The 18,690-nt window shown below is 39.7% G+C and overlaps 1 protein-coding gene across 3 annotated transcripts; it reads left to right on the top strand.

Moving 5' to 3' along the window:
* The first annotated feature begins 3,433 nt into the window (after positions 1–3,433).
* uba3 (ubiquitin-like modifier activating enzyme 3) lies at positions 3,434–15,436 on the top strand. 3 transcript variants are annotated; one of them, XM_058410376.1, is made up of 18 exons: positions 3,434–3,515; positions 3,627–3,697; positions 5,651–5,768; positions 5,911–5,991; positions 6,129–6,211; positions 6,305–6,385; positions 6,493–6,536; positions 7,186–7,250; positions 7,487–7,642; positions 8,621–8,723; positions 10,142–10,255; positions 10,385–10,438; positions 13,399–13,435; positions 13,530–13,611; positions 13,741–13,841; positions 13,931–13,994; positions 14,084–14,138; positions 14,898–15,436. In XM_058410376.1, the coding sequence occupies exons 2-18, from the start codon at positions 3,678–3,680 to the stop codon at positions 14,984–14,986; spliced, it is 1,347 nt and encodes a 448-aa protein (XP_058266359.1). In that variant the 5' UTR covers positions 3,434–3,515; positions 3,627–3,677; the 3' UTR covers positions 14,987–15,436. The 3 variants fall into 3 exon arrangements, with proteins under 3 accessions (XP_058266359.1, XP_058266357.1, XP_058266358.1); XM_058410374.1 differs by having other exon boundaries at positions 3,445–3,515; positions 3,627–3,665; XM_058410375.1 differs by lacking the exon at positions 3,627–3,697 and having other exon boundaries at positions 3,446–3,515.
* Positions 15,437–18,690: the final 3,254 nt, after the last annotated feature.

Here is an 18,690-nt window from a genome sequence, read left to right as displayed (position 1 = left end):
GTGTACGAAGAGTGTGGCACAGGGTCCACTCTTTTAAATACCCCGCAGTTGACCCTCAAACTCTCAAAACAAGCCAGTGGTAGTGTTTACTGTAGATAGCAGATAATAAATGGCACTTAAGATTACCAAAATGCCTGCAAAAAAAAAAAAGATTACTATTTATCATAATTCCTGTGTACTTATAGGTGTGCAGTAATGGAGTGTAGCTCTGATGCAGAGATTTCAACAGCACTAGGCTTGAGAAACAGAATGCTGAAATTTTTCTGAATCGACATTTTATAGCAAAAATGATTGCTGAGAGTCAAGTGCAAATGCTTGGAAGAAAAAGAATTATAATGTGTTAGAGTGTCGTTTAGACTGACCAGGCATAACATTATGACCACCCAGCCTAATATTGTGGTGGTGCTGCCCAAACAGCCCTGACCCGTCATGCACCACTGTGTATTTTGACACCTTTCTATCAGAAACAGCGTTAACCCTGGCGGAACATCGGTGGTCAGCTACATCATCTTTTCAGTCACACTTTTCTCACACACGTTTCTAATGACCATTCTCACTGATACTGCTCACGGGTCAGCCACTGTCGTGTTCTCTATTAAAGATACTGAGAAAATGAACAAGGTTAACAAGGATACCAGAGAGCAGGCTTTATTTATTTTATGGATGCATCCCTATTAATTGAATTAAATAATATTTTAATGTTCAGAAATGTGACAAAAATTCTATAGTTGTTTATATAGTGGATGCCATCCTGTGGCCATAACAGACAATGGCACAGTTGCCAACTGGCCAGTCACTAGGCCAATTGGCAGGTCACTCAGGATGCTAGAAATGTTAACCGCAGCTGCATCAATAATTACCTTGAGCCTTTTGGAAGTAAGAGACTTTCAGAAGTTGGGTTGCCAGATTGTAGCTGAACCCCAAACACTACAAAAGAGGCTCATTCTTGTCTCAACAAGAGTGGGACAAATAAAATATAACCTTGAAGATTGAAGAGCTTTTCATTATTTGTATCATCTCTTGCATTCATATTGTAATATTTAAGCTTTGTTATTTAGCATTAATATCGGTGGACACACATATAGAAACACAGAAACGGCTATTTGGCCCAGCGTTTAAACGGTCTGTTAATGTTTGTCTTATCGGTCATTTTATTTGCATTAATTGAGATTACATGCATTGTGTTTCCCAGACCTATTAAAACCGGCGGTGACCTTCTTTGTTATGACTTTGTTGATAACCTTCTTAAAATGGTATGAATTAAATCCCGTTACAAATTGAATAAAAGTACAAAACAAAACATAATTTTCTGTTCGATTTAAAATATAAATAAATGTCTGATGAGAAGTGTGAGAGCCCCAGTAGTCAAATGTCCTGCGATGAGAAGATGGAAAACTGGATTATCTGTGGAGATCTTAACACTGACCGCATGAAAGATAAAACACATGTGCTGACTCACTGCTGACACGCCGCGTCCAGCCCACCATACTTTGTTTAATTTAGATTACAATTAAATGACAAAAATATTTTTAACCATTCTTAATGTTCTCATACCAGATAAAGAATTCCACTTTGCTCCTTATGTGTTGTCCTTGTGATTTGTTTTATTTTAGTGGATGTTGTATATAGTTCTTTATACCACAGAGGCTGTTGAAGGCTTGAATCTGACCAACGTTTGAAGGAATGCTCACCGGATTCGTTTTCTTCTAGTCTGCTGGCACATCATCAAATTATTTCTCACATATAGAATGATGCTGAAACTTTAAAGTGTGCAATGTTTAACTTGCTAAAACCTCATGAGTGGAAGTGCAAAATATATCCATATATATGTTGTGTTATATGGTAATAATAAACGTTTTCAATATTTACACACGGATGTAATGCAATGCACTTATATACACAGATTAGGCATAACATTATGACCACCTGCCTAATATTGTGTTGGTCTTCCTTTTGCTGCCATAACAGCCCTGACCCATCCTGCACTGTGTATTCTGACACCTTTCTATCAGAGCCAGCATTATCCCTGGTGGACATCGGTGGTCATCTACACTCATCTTTGTGTTCCCGGTCTGCAGTGGTCAGTATGTATCAAAAGTGTCCTTTAAGTCCTGTAAGTATATAAGTCCTTTAACTCCTGTAAGAATCTGCTGCTAACATCTTGGTGCTAGATTCCACAACACATCTTGAGGGATCTAGTGGAGTCCATACCTCCCAGCAGGAAGGCTACTACTCTAGGACCTAGACAATGCACTGGATTCAAATGATGGGCTGCAAATTATTGGTTTTCATGGAAGAACATACAAGGCATGTGTGTTAGGGTCTCTTGTGGTCAGGAATATTTCCTGCATTGCTGGGTCACAGTCTTCAACCTGCACTTGACTACAAGACACCAAGCCTAAAGGTGCAAGTAATCTGGCCAAGGGTGTCAAATATTCCTGTTAATCTGGGAAGACAGATCTGTTGAACCGCTAGTGAGAGCAGTAGTAGAAACAAAGGTCTCATAGGCCACTTCATAGGCCTCTGTGGCAGAATCAGTAGCGGAGGCTGAAATGTGTACGGTAGACAGTGAGGCTAGTCATTGTCCAGCTCTGCCTGGAAGCGCCGCTTGGTAAAACCACCATTAACAAACAGGCAATTAAGCATTACTGAAGAAGTCTACCTGTACCTTCACAAATTTTTCCAGATTTGTAACACCACTTCTGGGTGCAGGTGCTATGCTCCTGGGCATATCTGTTATCTTGACAGTACTACTGCATCCTCCCAGCAAGTGAGCAAGGGACGTCCACTCAGCCGTGCTAGTAGCACATATTTGGGTTATGACAAGTGATGACAGGAATCTACCTCGAGCTTTGGTGGACAGGGGATCAGAAGCTATAAAACACAGTCACAAGATGTTTTGCAGAGATCTCTAAGAAGAAGACAGGTGAAAAAACAGAAAGGGAAATCGTGGCTGTTTTATAAAGCTATTTATATCAAATGCTAGGTATCTGGTGAAGGAGATTTTGGAATCCAGATGCCCATTGCAAAACTTCTAAACAAGAAGATCAAAAAGTAATTAGTTTTAGTTAGTCAAATCTATTATTGTTATTAGTAGTAGTAGTAGTAGTATTGTTGCATTAATTAATTAGTTCAGAATTAGAATATTTATTATTAATCCCAATAATAATAATAATAATAATAATAATAATAATAATAATACATTCATTCATTCATTCATTTATTTGTTTGTTAATTAGTTAATTAATTTATATCTATTACTCTCCAGTATTGGTAGACAAAAAGTAATTAGTTTCCGAGTCGAATCTATTATTATTATTATTATTATTATTATTATTATTATTATTATTATTATTATTATTGAACCTCAACATTAAATTAATCATTTATTTATTGTTATTATTATTTCCAAGCCTGGGCTTTTGTGTTCAACCTTCAAGTTCGCCCCAGCAGCAAAGCATTGTGGGAAGGCATGGGACCGTGAAACCCTAAAGTATGGCGGATGGGGAAGAGCCGTAAGTAGCGCTGAATGATCGAACTGTTTTAGGAAGAAATACTTTGCTTTGTTGTCCAGTGGCCAGTGTACCAAGGGCGTGCTTGAATCCTCTTTTATTCTCTCATTTTAGGGCGAAGAAAAGACAGAGAATAGAGGAGCAGCCTGAGAAGTTAGTGATGAAATGCTAAGCGCTGGCTGCAGGTTTGAGTATTGCACAGCATAGGGAGTGTGAAAATTCATCCTTTTTCATCTTAGTGCAGTGTTTTTATCCAGCTAGCTGAGAAATTACGGATATATTCGGAAATGTAGTAACGTAAAAAACCCCAGGTTTAATGGAACCGGTGGATTATTTTAGCTCCGGATTGTGTGTTTATTCTGAGACGCGAAATGGCTGACGGCTAACTAGCGTTAGCTTTCCAGCTGTCAATACAAACCCAGGCCTGTAGACGGATCCGAGAGATTTTATAAGCTAGTCCATGCTAACGTGAAGCGGAGATGAATTTTCACATAATGCACTGTGGCCAAGGTTAGCGATCCTGTCTTATTCTCTCAAGTCACTCTCGACTCTTGGTTGTGTTTTACTGTATTTCTTTGTGCTTGGGTAATGTACAGTATATTGCCAAAAGTTTTGGAACACCCCTCCAAATCATTGAAGTCAGGTGTTGGTGTTGACCCCGGTAATTCCGGGGAAAGGAATTCTTAAAAGACATTTTGGACAATTTCATGCTCCCAAACTTAGTGGGAACAGTTTGGGGATGACCACTTCCTGTTCCAGTACACAAAGCAAGGTCCATAAAGTCATGAATGAGCGAGGTTGGTGTGGAGGAATTGGACTGACCTCAACCCCATAAAACGCCTATAGAGCGGAGACTGTGAGCCAGGCCTAAACTGGGACCTTTACGTGCACATGAATGTAATATGGAGTTGTCCCGCACTTTGCAGCTATAACAACTCTTCTGGGAAGGCTTTCCACAAAGTTTAGGAGTGTGTTTTGGGGAACTTTTGACCATTATTCTAGAAGTGCATATGTGAGGTCAGGCACTGGTGACGAGAAGGCCTGGCTCGCAGACTCCGCTCTAATTCATCCCAAAGGTGTTCTATCAGGCTGAGGACTGGCCTGCACAGAGTCCTGACAAGTTCCTCCACACCAAACTCCCTCATCCATGTCTTTATGGACCTTGCTTTGTGCACTGGTCCTGATAGAACACCTTTGTAAAGAATTAGTGTGGAGGCTGCAAACCTTGTCCAACATCAGTGCCTGACCTCACAAATGTGCTTCTAGAGGAACGGTCAAAAATTCCCATAAACACACTCCTAAACCTTGTGGAAAGCCTTCCCAGAAGAGTTGAAGCTGTGCATGTAAAGGCAGGTGTCCCAAAACCTTTGGCAATGTAGTGTATGTATATATACAAGATTGCTATAAATAGCCTGTCTGATGGCCACAACAGACCTCTCGAACAAAATGTCTATTTCCTGCTAAATCTTGGATGTTTTCGCTTTTTTTTTAAAATCTGGATTGAAAAACGAAACAAGATCCGTTCCCAGTAAGGTGTATAGATTTCAGTTCAGACCCGTATCTCATCATGGAGGTTCATAAGTGTCCACATTGCAGCAGAAAGAGTTAGGAAAAAAGTGCAGGATTTTTGCCTGTGCTCCATATTAAATTGTAATAAGAGCCTATAATTACAAAAGCACCTTGAGCAGTAATAAAGCCAAGGAAGCATCTGTTTATAAAATAGGTTTGGGGGGTGGGGTGGGGCGTGTTTAGATTGGTGAAGAAAAAGCTACTACTTTCTTGATTAGTTTTGTGTTGTGACGTTATGCGTCATGAATTCATCAAATAAGCTTTTATACTGAGCAGCTTTAAGCAAAAGCATTGCCACGAGTTTAGGTTTAGCGTCCTTCATGCAACCGTACTTTAAAATACTTCACAAATCACACACACACACACACACTTATTCACATCTAGGTGCAGATTTGCATGGCCAGTCCTACATGGGGTGAACATGCTGTTCATCAAATCCAGTTGTATCTCGGTCAGACCAGTGGGCTAGTTTGTGGTTTTTTTGTTTTTGTTTTTGTTTTTTTTGTAAATAAGATATATTTGCTGGTTAAAAATCGTTTCAAATTAAGCAATCAGATTTTGCTTTTCAGAATGGCAGTGGATGTTAGCAGCAGCAGCAGTGACTGGGACGGGAGATGGAGCCATGTGCAGAAGTTTCTGGAGAGATCTGGACCTTTCACGCACCCTGATTTTGAACCAAGCGAGGAGGTCAATAATACTTTATTATAATAATAATAATAATAATAATAATAATAATAATAATGCATTTTGATGTTAAGTTGAATTACATATGATGATTTTTTTTGCAAATAGATTATTATTATTCGTATTTTTTTTTTTTTTTTAACAGACACTACAGTTTTTATTGGAAACATGCAAAATTCTAGTGATTGGAGCAGGAGGCCTTGGCTGTGAGCTCCTGAAAAACCTGGTAAAGTTCACATACAGTTAAATTCATTATTTGTGTATGTATATCTCTAACCGGGGGTTTACACTGAATACACTGCTCATCATTATCCTGTGTGTGTTTTAGTGTCTGATTTGTTTTTTATTCTTCTTTTTATTTAGGCATTGTCAGGGTTTCGGAACATCCACGTGGTAGATATGGACACTATTGATGTGTCGAATCTGAACAGACAGTTCCTCTTCAGGTAAGGATTCTGACTGATCATTACTACATTTCATTTCAGATCCACGTAGCTGGTTGGTCAGCAGGTTTAACCTTGAGCTTTTTGTCTTTAAAGGCCCGCAGATGTCGGCCGTCCTAAGGCAGAGGTGGCAGCTGACTTCATCAACAGTCGAGTTCCAGGATGTCACGTTGTCCCGTATCCTTCATCGCATAAAGAAGCCGCTTATTTATTCAGTCCTAACTGTTTACACATGACAAAATTGTGTATTTTGGAGCTTTGCTTCCTTGACTGCTGTAATTTAGACACTTTAAGAAAATTCAAGATTTTGATGAATCTTTTTACAGACGTAAGTTTATTTTATATATATATGTATATACATACACACACACTGACCAGGCATAACATTATGACCACCTGCCTAATATTCTGTTGGTGCTGCCAAAACAGCCCTGACCCGTCCTGCACTGTGTATTCTGACATCTTTCTATCAGAACCAGCATTAACTTCTTCAGCAATTTGAGCAACAGTAGCTCGTCTGTTGGATCGGATCACACGGGCCAGCCTTCTCTCCCCACGGGCATCAGTGAATCTTGACCGCCCATGACCCTGTCGCCAGTTCACCACTGTTCCTTCCTTGGACCACTTTTGATAGATACTGACCACTGCAGACCGGGAACACCCCACAAGAGCTGCAGTTTTGGAGATGCTCTGATCCAGTGGTCTAGCCATCACAATTCGGTCCTTCATCAAACTCAAAGCTCAAATCCTTACACTTGTCCATTTTTCCTGCTTCTAACATCAACTTTGAGGACAAAATGTTGACTTGCTGTCTAATATATCCCACACACTAACAGGTGCCATGATGAGGAGATCATCAGTCTTATTCACTTCACCTCTCAGTGCTTCAGAGTGTTATACCTGATCAGTGTATATTGTTATATAGAAATTGTTGATTCTTCATCATTTTGTTACTTTTTTTTTTTTTTTTTTTACAGAATTCCACATAATTGTGTGTGGCCTGGACTCCATCATTGCTCGTCGCTGGATGAATGGAATGCTGGTGAGAAATGCTTCAAAGTTTCCAACATTCTTCTGCCATTTAAATATTCACAAATATCCAAAACTATAATGTCAGTGTTTATTCAAACTCAGTAGCTGATTGAGATTGAATGTTAAGAGTGGACATTTGGTTTAGATCCAGCTCATGTATTTCTCTAGTGAACAGTTTGAATTAGATGATTAAATGTCTGTGGTGCAAACTTGCTAGACTTTTTTTTCCTGTGTTTTTTTCCCCAGTTGTCACTGCTTATCTATAAAGATGGGGCTTTGGTTCCCAGCTCCATAATCCCACTGATAGATGGAGGTACAGAAGGCTTTAAAGGGAACCTGAGGGTCATCTTGCCTGGTATGACAGCCTGCATAGACTGCACACTGGAGCTGTATCCTCCACAGGTAGTCTGGTTTCTTTATATAAACTGGTACAGTGCTGTTTTCTCTTCAGATTACTTCATATACACTGTGTTGCCAAAAGTTTTGGGACGTCTGCCTTTACATGCACATGAATGTAATATGGAGTTGTCCCGCCCTTTGCAGCTATAACAGCTTCAACTCTTCTGGGAAGGCTTTCCACAAGGTTTAGGAGTGTGTTTATGGGAATTTTTGACCATTCCTCTAGAAGAGCATTTCTGAGGTCAAGCAAGGCCTGGCTCACAGTCTCCACTCTAATTTATCCTATGGGGTTGAGGTCAGGACTCTGTGCAGGCCAGTCAAGTTCCTCCACACGTTCCTCCACGCTCATCCATGTATTTATGCACTGGTGTGCAGTCATGTTGGAACAGGAAGGGGTCATCCCCAAACTGTTCCCACAAAGAGCATGAAATTGTCCAAAATGTCTTGGTATGAAGCTGAAGCATTAAGAGTTCCTTTCACTGGAACTAAGGGGCCGAGCCCAACCCCTGAAAAACAACACCTGAACTCAATGGTTTGGAGGGGTGTCCCAAAACTTTTGGCAATATAGCGTATGTCATGTCCTACACATCACACATAATTTTAGTTTGAAGATCTAAGCTCAACCTGTAAGAACCGTTTTTATCATGTAAATTTATTAAAAGACCTATGAACGAATTTTGAAGCAGTCATCAGTCCCTGAACTTTGTTCCAGTGTTGTGAACAATTAACTTAAGGATTTTTAATAAGTAATAACTAATCAGAAAAGATTTTAATATGGGTTATATAGGCCTTGTGTAACATTTTGCCATCAATGAATAAAATGGGGGGAAAAAATACTTTCACACCACTGATGCTTTATTTAATCTGATGTATACCAATGATCACAGCAACCCTGTATTGAATAGCCTGACTAGAATCTGGTCCAGTGGCATCTGTTGTTCCGTACGGTTCAGTGCTTATGGTTCTCTTGTGTGTTTTCAGGTTAATTTCCCAATGTGCACCATTGCATCGATGCCGCGGCTGCCCGAGCACTGCATCGAGTATGTACGGATACTGCTTTGGCCCAAAGAGAAACCGTTTGGAGGTAGTACATTTCTCTGGCACATGCTACACTTTCATTATTTTTTATACACTAGTCATGTGATAGTGTTTACACTCTGTATGACCATACATACACCCTGTCCACTTTATTAGGAACACCTAAAACGTGCTCATTCATGCCAGTCGTTTGGTAGCAGTGCATCAAATCAAGCAGATACAGACCAAGAGCTTCAGTTAATGTTTTAAGACCAGAATGAGGAAAAAGAGTTAGTACTGTGACTTTAAATGTAGCAGGAACGTTGGTACCAGAGAGGCTGCTTTGAATATGAATCTATTTATGTGTGTATTTTCAGTGTTCTCTAACCTGAGCGACATTTTAATAGAAAGGAACCTAAATCAGAGAGGAGATGTTGTATGAGGCATAGCAGCATTGCTTGGGCTTTTCATACATCTTTACAGACATCTCAGTCTGTATACCTGAACATGATCTCACAGCAGAGTGTATGAATACTGTGCTATGCTGAAAAAAGACAAACAATTTAAATAGTCTTATTTATTTAAGAGGATGTTACTGATAAATATATTCGAAGGCAGCATGTGGCCCACCATCACAGGAGGCTGTTAATGGATGTTAATAAGAGATGTGAACGGCACCCAATTAAATGCTGATAACGTGTCCTTTTATGACAGGCTTGTGGTAGGTGTGCTTGATTCAAATTCCAATGAGTTTAGGTACAAGGTAGATGTAACAGATACCTCTCAGTGGCTAATGCTTGTGGCTACGGCTGGTTGCGGGTTCAAAGGTTGCAAGTGCAATCTGACAGCTTTTGTCCTGCGAACAAGGCCTTAACCCTTTCGGTAGCATGGCTGAGCTGCCCCTTGGCTTCATAACAGTTTCACTGTCTATCTACCTACCTACACACACCGATCTGCCATAACATTATGACCACCTGCCTAATATCATGCTGGTCCGCTCCCTCTTTTGCTGCCAAAGCAGCCCTGACACAATGAGGCATGGACTCCACTAGATCCCTGAAGGTGTGCTGTGGGATCTGGCACCAAGATGTTAGCAGCAGATCCTTTAAGTCCTGTACGTTGTAACTTAAAGGATACTTCTGATAGATACTGACCACTGCAGACCGGGAACACCCCACAAGAGCTGCAGTTTTGGAGATGCTCTGATCCAGTGGTCTAGCCATCACAATTTGCTCCTTCATCAAACTCAAAGCTCAAATCCTTACACTTGTCCATTTTTCCTGCCTCTAACATCAACTTTGAGGACAAAATGTTGACTTGCTGCCTAATATATCCCACCCACTAACAGATGCCATGATGAGGAGATACTCAGGCTTATTCAATTCACCTGGCACTGGTCAGGATGGTATGCCTGATCTGTGTATATACACGTGTGTGCACACACACACACACACTGACCTGATGGCATCTTTTAATTCTGTGCAGATGGAGTAGCTCTGGATGGAGATAATCCTGAACACATTCAGTGGGTTTTCCAGAAGTCTCTGGAGAGGGCAGCGGAGTTCAGCATCACTGGTGTTACCTACAGACTCACACAAGGTAACTACATGAGGAAGCTTCAGGTTGAGTTTCTGTAGTACCTTTAAATAGTTTGTGAACACAAATAAATAGTTCACTTCTCCAAGGTTCAGTTTCTGATTCATTAGGTTTCTTGCTCTGATCTTTCAGGTGTGGTTAAACGAATTATCCCTGCTGTTGCATCCACCAATGCAGTCATCGCTGGTATGTTCAGACCACACACACTGCTCCTGTTTTGCATATAAGATTCATATCATTAGACACAGAAGGACTTATATTTTACAGACATTGTGGTGGATCTTTGTTTGGTTATTCAAGGTGTGAATCTGTAATCTGCATGTATGTTGAAACACACAAGAGACTTCAGATGCTTAAGACATGCATAACTTTCTAGAAGATCTACATAACACACATCTTTAGGTGCTGAGATTCATCACAAACTGTACCACTGAGTTAAATAATGCTCAGATTTTTCTTTCAGTTTGGTTTGATTTTATGTATTAATAACAGCTTATATCAAGGCTGAGTCAAATGAAGGCTTTAAAAGAAGAATGCATGGTTTTTTCTGTATATACACTATTTCCAAAAGTTTTGGGACGTCTGCTTTTACATGCACATGAATGTAATATGGAGTTGTCCCGCCCTTTGCAGCTATAACAGCTTCAACTCTTCTGGGAAGGCTTTCCACAAGGTTTAGGAGTGTGTTTATGGGAATTTTTGACCGTTCATCTAGAAGCACATTTGTGAGGTCAGGCACTGATGTTGGACGAGAAGGTCTGGGTCACAGTCTCCACTCTAATTCATCCCAAAGGTGTTCTATGGGGTTGAGGTCAGGACTCTGTGAAGGCCAGTCAGTTTCCTCCACACCAAACTCACTCATCCATGTCTTTATGGACCTTGCTTTGGTCACTGGTGTGCAGTCATGTTGGAACAGGAAGGGGTCATCCCCAAACTGTTCCCACAAAGAGCATGAAATTGTCCAAAATGTCTTGGTATGAAGCTGAAGCATTAAGAGTTCCTTTCACTGGAACTAAGAGGCCGAGACCAACCCCTGAAAAACAACACCTGAACTCAATGATGTGGAGGGGTGTCCCAATACTTTTGGCAATAAAAGTGTATAATTAGATTTATTTTTAATTTATGCCACATTTTAAGACAAAATATTTCCAGATCATATTTAATTTGTGTAACTTATGATTTAATGAAAAATTGGACCATCAAAATGTTCTCTTTTTCAAGCACTGGAGTTTTCCCATGTAATCAGTTTTGAGAACCAGTCTCAGAGGCGTTGACCAGCTGCTCATAAAAAGAAGATTTTAAGAGCTAAAATCAGTGCTAATATTTAAGCAACATCGCCTTATTGCTGTGATTCAGCCGCAGGCTAGTTTGCTAGTAAAAGGCTAGTAGGGCTAGTAGGCTAATAAAAATAGCTCCAGGAGCATCATGAGCTATTGCTAGAACTGGACGTTTATGTAGTGAGCACAACATGCCAGTCTAATTAGTGGTACTGATATAACTGATGAATCTCATTCTTTATAAGGATGATCACTTTCTGAGAATAAGAATCGCTCAGAGTTTAATACTTTTTCTTATTCAGAGTGAGGATTGTTTAAACACACCACAAATCACATGGCTCGTGATGAAGCAACATTCAGTCTGTAGAATCTTATGCCGGTTTCACGCTGCACGATTTTCAGTCATCGGATCATGGTTGCTTTCACGCTGCATGACTGTTTGGGGGAGCATTCAGTCTCTGCTGTGTTCACACTGCATGATGGATCGGCGACAGGAGCTTTCACACTGCACGAAGAATCGCCCACAACTCTGTCTGGTCCACAAACTGTGTTTCACAACCGAACGTACGCCAGAAATAATAAGGAAATAACGCAAGATCACACGTGATGTCAGAGTTCTCGTGCAAGACTGGAATTGGAACCACAAAAAACCCGAGGGTCAGTGCGGGGAACAAGGATTGTGCGTCCTGTAGAATTGAACAAATGAATAATTTTGCAATGTCCTGCTGCTGATGCGGCTGGTCAAGCAAATATTTCTGCTTTATTTCTATTTGATGCTATTGTAAAGCTTATTTATTCTGATATAACTGTATTTAAGACATTTTTGTTGGATTATAAACTATAATATTGTGCTCGAACCAAAGCCGTGCTTGCTGATATTGTGGTCTATAACTCCTCCCCAAACTGACCGCTGCCCTGTATCTCGCTCTCTCATCGGCTGTAGATCATCGCGGATGTATTTTTCACTCTGAGCTCCTTTCACACTGCACCATTCGACTCCTCAGCGACTCTCTCAGTTCGAGTTTTTGGTCATTCACACTGCGTGATTATCCCTCACGTGCACCATTTGCCTTGATTTTGGGAATTTGTCGGCGACTTCGAGTATCAGGGCCAAAATCGTGCCGTGTGAACTCGGCATTACGATGATGCTGAAGCTCCACGTGAACAGCAGGTGGAACTAGGGGCTATTTGGCCAGAACTCTGGCTTCATGCATAACAGTGACAGCAGTGGGAACGCATTCAGTCACAGGTTTGGCCGAATGGTTTGGCCGTGCTTCCTGGCCCAAAGCCTCTTTCTTTGTGTTTATGAATCACTTTGAGCAAACCTTGCGGATTTGCCGTCCAGTGTTACCTCTGAGATCAATGCTGACGATATCCATGCCAGAAAGAGACAGTTAGCATATGGCCAGCCAGCTCATTTAAAAGTGGACAGCTAGTCATAAATTTCTCACTTGCCTTTCCAGAGACAGCTGTTTTCTGTCAAAAAGATTTGTCTGGCCTTCACGCCTGTGAACCGCTCACATGGCTGTTTTATCGAAATTGACTTTGAGTCCTAGATCTTTCACGTCCGAGATTAGTAGCCCTATCAGGACTGTCGCTCACTGATGGCTTTGTCCAGACAGCAGTCAGACGTCCAGATCGGGGAATACACACAAGCCTCGGCACTGGAGAAACTGTAGGTTAATTCTTACACGTTGTGGGTTGCCATAGCTACTGGAAACAAGCAAAGCTCCACTGTTTCAGTTTCAAAGGGCACTCTGTTCTGAAATGAACTAATGTTGAACTTTAGAACCAAATGAATGTCCTAGAACTGTGGAGTGTTAATTATTGTTGTACAAATATGTTAAGTTTGCTTGTTTGTCTTTGCAGCTGCTTGCGCTACAGAAGTTTTTAAGATTGCTACAAGGTGAAAATTCAAGACGATATGTTTTTATATATCCAGTTCATTTTATGAAACCCTTTGCATGAAACACTAATAGTTGTTTTTGTTTTTTTTTCAGTGCTTATATTCCTTTAAATAATTATATGGTGTTTAATGATGTGGACGGCTTGTACACCTACACCTTCGAGGCAGAGAGAAAGGTATGTTTGCTGCTGGATTTCACGAATCGTCCTCTCGCGTTTCAGTCGAGTCGGCTTATAGTTAGTTGCACGTTCTTCTGGTCTGGGAAAAGCGTGTTTATATTTTGCCGTCTCCGTTCCGTCTAACAGGAGAACTGCTCAGCGTGTAGTCAAGTTCCTCAGAAGCTACAGTTCCCTCCGTCTGCTAAACTACAGGAAGTGCTGGAGTATCTGACTGAGAATGCTTCCTTGTGAGTACAGGATATCTTCTGCCATATCAGCATCCTTCACTGAGGTATGGGATTTAATCCATTTGATTTTTTTTTTTTTTTTTTTTCAGACAAATGAAATCTCCAGCCATCACTGCAACGCTCGAAGGCAAAAACAAAACTCTTTACTTACAGGTAAGTCTTTGTGAAACCTGAACTTGTGTCTGAAAAGAATATATTTTGAAAGGTCATTAAAATTCTCTTTTGTGTGTGCACTGGTCTAGAGCGTGGCTTCAATTGAAGAAAGAACAAGGCCCAATCTCTGCAAAACTTTAAAAGGTGAGACGTACACTCAGCTGCAGAATTATTGGCACCCTTGATAGGTTGAATTATCGAGAGAGAAACCGGACCTTTAATTGATGTACACTGACCAGGCATAACATTATGACCACCTGCATAATATTGTTCTGCCCGTCATTCACTGTGTATTCTGACCCCTTTCTATCAGAACCAGTATTAACTTCTTTAGCAATTTGAGCAACAGTAGCTCGTCTGTTGGATCGGATCACACGGGCCAGCCTTCTCTCCCCACATGCATCAATGAGCCTCAGCCGTACATGACCCTGTCGCCGGGTCACCACTGTTCCTTCCTTGGGCCACTTTAATGGATACTGACCACTGCAGACCGGGAACACCCCACAAGAGCTGCAGATTTGGAGATGCTCTGATCCAGTGGTCTAGCCAACACAATTTGGCCCTTCATCAAACTCAAAGCTCAAATCCTTACACTTGTCCATTTTTCCTGCTTCTAACATCAACTTTGAGGACAAAATGTTCACTTGCTGTCTAATATATCCCACCCACTAACAGGTGCCATGATGAGGACATCACCAGTCTTATTCACTTCACCTGGCACTGGTCAAAATGTTATGCCTGTGTTATATCTGTGTATATATTTTGAAAAAGGTTTATATTTTCTTATTATTAATTTGCTTGGTGTTAGAAATACTATATATTACATAATTAAATTATTGATTGAGTATAAAATAATTTAAGCACAAATATTAATGATGCTTTTCTTCGTTTGGATTTTTCCAGAACTGGGATTAACTGATGGACAGGAGCTAGCCGTGGCTGATGTCACCACTCCTCAAACGGTTCTCTTCGAGCTTCAATTCACATCCTGAACACAAGAAGTCCTGGACATTATATAAATATCCCCTTCTATATATAATATCCTCCTCTCATTTACAGAAAAGCTGCATTGGAGCTTATTAGATGAAATGGAAAACTATTTAAGAATATATTTTGTTGTGTACATAAGGCACTTTGCAGTGTATGCAGCACTTCTCTTCTGCTTTTTATTATGTTCTTCTGTTTGCCTGAAAAGCTCCGGTAACGATTTCCCAGTTTGAGTTATTTGAAGGTTCATTTAAACCAGCTTCACAAAGTGGAGAAGACCTTTCTAGCACATACAGAGTTCCAACACTGGGGATGAAGGTCAATTTTGAGCATTTAATGATGCTTCATGTTTTTATTAAAGGGTTTTTTTGTCCATCTGTTTAATGTAAATATCGCTGGTCACTTGTATGCTTGTCAGTGAAAAACGCTCTGTAATAAAAGGAAGTGTTCGCAGGGTTGAAGCAAATGTTCCCATTTTACTAACTGCGTATTACACCATTAAACATCTTTGGTATTTACAATGGATATAAAAATTCTAGACATCCCTGTTAAAACTGCAGGTTTTTGTGATTTAAAAAAAGAAGAAGGAAGAAGTCAAGATAAATCATGCCTGAACTTTTTCCGCTTTTAATGTCAAATTACTGCAAATAAAAATTAAAACGACCTGGCTGCATACACCGATCAGACATAACATTATGACCACCTGCCTAATAATGTGGTCCCAATTTTGCTGCCAAAACAGCCCTGACCCGTCGAGGTATGGACTCCACTAGATCCCTGAGGTGTGCTGTGGGATCTGGCACCAAGATGTTAGCAGCAGATCCTTTAAGTCCTGTATGTTGCGAGGTGGGACCTCCATGGATCGGACTTGTTTGTCCAGTACATCCCACAGATGGTGGATTGGATTGAGATCAAGTTCCTCCACACCAAACTCACTCATCCATGTCTTTATGGACCTTGCTTTGGTCACTGGTCTGTAGTCATTTTGGAAACGGAAGGGGTCATCCCCAAACTGTTCCCCAAAGAGTATGAAATTGTCCAAAATGTCTTGGTATGAAGCTGAAGCATTAAGAGTTCCTTTCACTGGAACTAAGGGGCCGAGTCCAACCCCTGAAAAACAACACCTGAACTTAATGATTTGGAGGGGTGTCCCAAAACTTTTGGCAATATAGTGTATGTGCAGTTGAGAATAACAAATAAAAATTTTCCTTGTAGTAGGAAAACTCACTTATAATGGAAACCTTTTTAAATGTTGTAAATAAATGTATAAAATACTCTAAAATAACTACACAATGCAAATTCCTAATCAAGCATGCCACATAGTTTTTTTTTCCCCTTTTACAAAGCAATGCATAATAATAATAAAAATAATAATAATAATAAATCATATTTCTAATGAATTAATTATATAAAATAAAATACCCTTTGTACTTTTTCTGTTCCATAAAATATGTTTTATGTAAACACTTATTAAACAGGGTTTAATAAGAATTTTTAAAACTCAAGTATTGTTTATTAGTTTTTACATTTCTGGCATTTAGTAAACACCCTTATCCAGACTGACTTACATTTAACTGAGGGTTTAGGGCCTTGCTCAGGGGCCCAACAGTGGCAGCTTGGTGGATTTGAACTCACAACCTTCTGATCAATAATGCAACACCTTAATCATGATGCTACCACATACCCCAGTATTTAGTATTAGTTTTTTTTCCACAAAGAGAAACTATATAAATGAAATTGGTCAATTCTTTGATCGTTTATGTGGATTATTACTTTAAATTAGCAGAAGTACTAATAAGAGCCATAAATAATTATGCTTTTCCTCCAGTAGACACGTGAGGGCAGTTAATAACTCTCAGTAATAAGGGTTCTCTGAGTAATGATGGTCTTGTAGTGTAACTGTATTATTTCCAATCTGCATCCGGAGCTCATGACTCTGGGTCACTTAGAACTGACAAACCATAGAGCAGGATTCATTTGTTATTCATGAAAAGTAAAGCCAAGGAAAATCCTTAAAAGTCATGTTTGGTAGTGTCAGTAGAAATATTTTGTCAACTCATCATTTTGCATTTGTATTTAAAATGTAAGACTGACTCGAATTTATACCTAGTCTATACAATTTTATTATAAACACAGATCAGCCATAACACTGTGACCAGTGCCAGGTGAAGTGAATAAGACTGATGATCTCCTCATCATGGCACCTGTTAGTGGGTGGGATATATTAGGCAGCAAATCAACATTTTGTCCTCAAAGTTGATGTTAGAAGCAGGAAAAATGGACAAGTGTAAGGATTTGTGCTTTGAGTTTGACCAAAAGCATCTCCAAAACTGCAGCTCTTGTGAGGTGCTCCCAATCTGCAGTGGTCAGTATCTATCAAAAGTGGTCCAAGGAAGGAACAGTGGTTTCAGGCGACAGGGTCATGGGCGGCCGAGGCTCACTGATGCACATGGGGAGAGAAGGCTGGCCCGTGTGATCCGATCCAACAGACGAGCTACTGTTGCTCAAACTGCTGAAGAAGTTAATGCTGGTTCTGATAGAAAGGGGTCAGAATACACAGTGCATGATTGGTGTGGCAATATTAGGCAGGTGGTCATAATGTTATGCCTGGTTGGTCTATATTATTCACATGTTTAGCGATGAGAACGATAACACTGTAAAAATGGTGACTACAACACGTAAATATATTCAACTAGATGTTTTTTTTCATATGTCCTTCATTTCCCATTAACATTCTCTACAAAACATGAAGGCCTTGTAAAAGGCCCAATGAAAATACATTTAAAAGCTCACGTGGGCAGATGATGACTCAATGGCGATATGAAGATTATTTTATCTGCGTCCTAAAGGAAGCAAATTATCTTCCATTATCAGTTTGTGATCACGGGGGCTTTTAAGTGGCTCCGGTTGTTTACGCTCTCCATGGTGCTGAATTGTAGGTGGAAGATTTAGAATCAGAATGTTTTCTGAATTCACAGTAATAGAGGATGCAGATATGCCAAATAATAATAATAATGATGAAAAAAATAGCACATATGTAATGCATAACAGTGTCACAAAAATAACACAACCAGAGTGAATGATTTGCTTTTGAGTAAGGTCTTTTTTGTTGTAGGGAACTGTTCAGAGGATGAGACACACAACAGAGAATGTTCTACATAAACACTGTTACATACAAATATACACAAATCCAAATATCACAAATAGCTCAAAATTAAACCAGTTTTACTTATGTGAATTAAATCGAATTAAAAAAAACGTTCCTCAAAGCATGCAGTATAAAATAATAAAAATATAAAACCTTCTTCTCCTTCTTTTACTTCTTCTCCTTCATCGTCTCCTCCTCCTTCTCCTTTTCTTCTTTTTTTTTTAGTTTTGTGAGCTCTACACGTTGTATCATTTCACTTTTATGCTTTATTCACATAAATTCATTTTGCACCGCATTTAATGCGTTTAAGTTATTCTAAAAAAAATGTGTGTGTGTGTGTGTGTGTGTGTGTGTTTAAAAATCACAGATTTATTTTTCGTTATATTTACTGTAACACTGAATTTTTTTCCTGGTTCTTAAACAGCCATTTTCTTTTATTCTTTCTAAGTTTAATATAGAAATTACGGAAATGGAATAATAAACTGTTTTGGTGCATGCTGTTTTGTCAACTTATTTACACTGATAAACAACTTAAAACATGCATTATGTATAATTAAAAAC

The sequence above is a fragment of the Hemibagrus wyckioides genome, linkage group LG15 (genome assembly GCF_019097595.1).
Source record: "Hemibagrus wyckioides isolate EC202008001 linkage group LG15, SWU_Hwy_1.0, whole genome shotgun sequence".
In the NCBI taxonomy this organism is placed as follows: domain Eukaryota; kingdom Metazoa; phylum Chordata; class Actinopteri; order Siluriformes; family Bagridae; genus Hemibagrus; species Hemibagrus wyckioides.
Note: the sequence above shows the minus strand (reverse complement) of the source record. Positions and strands in the feature narration are given on the sequence as shown.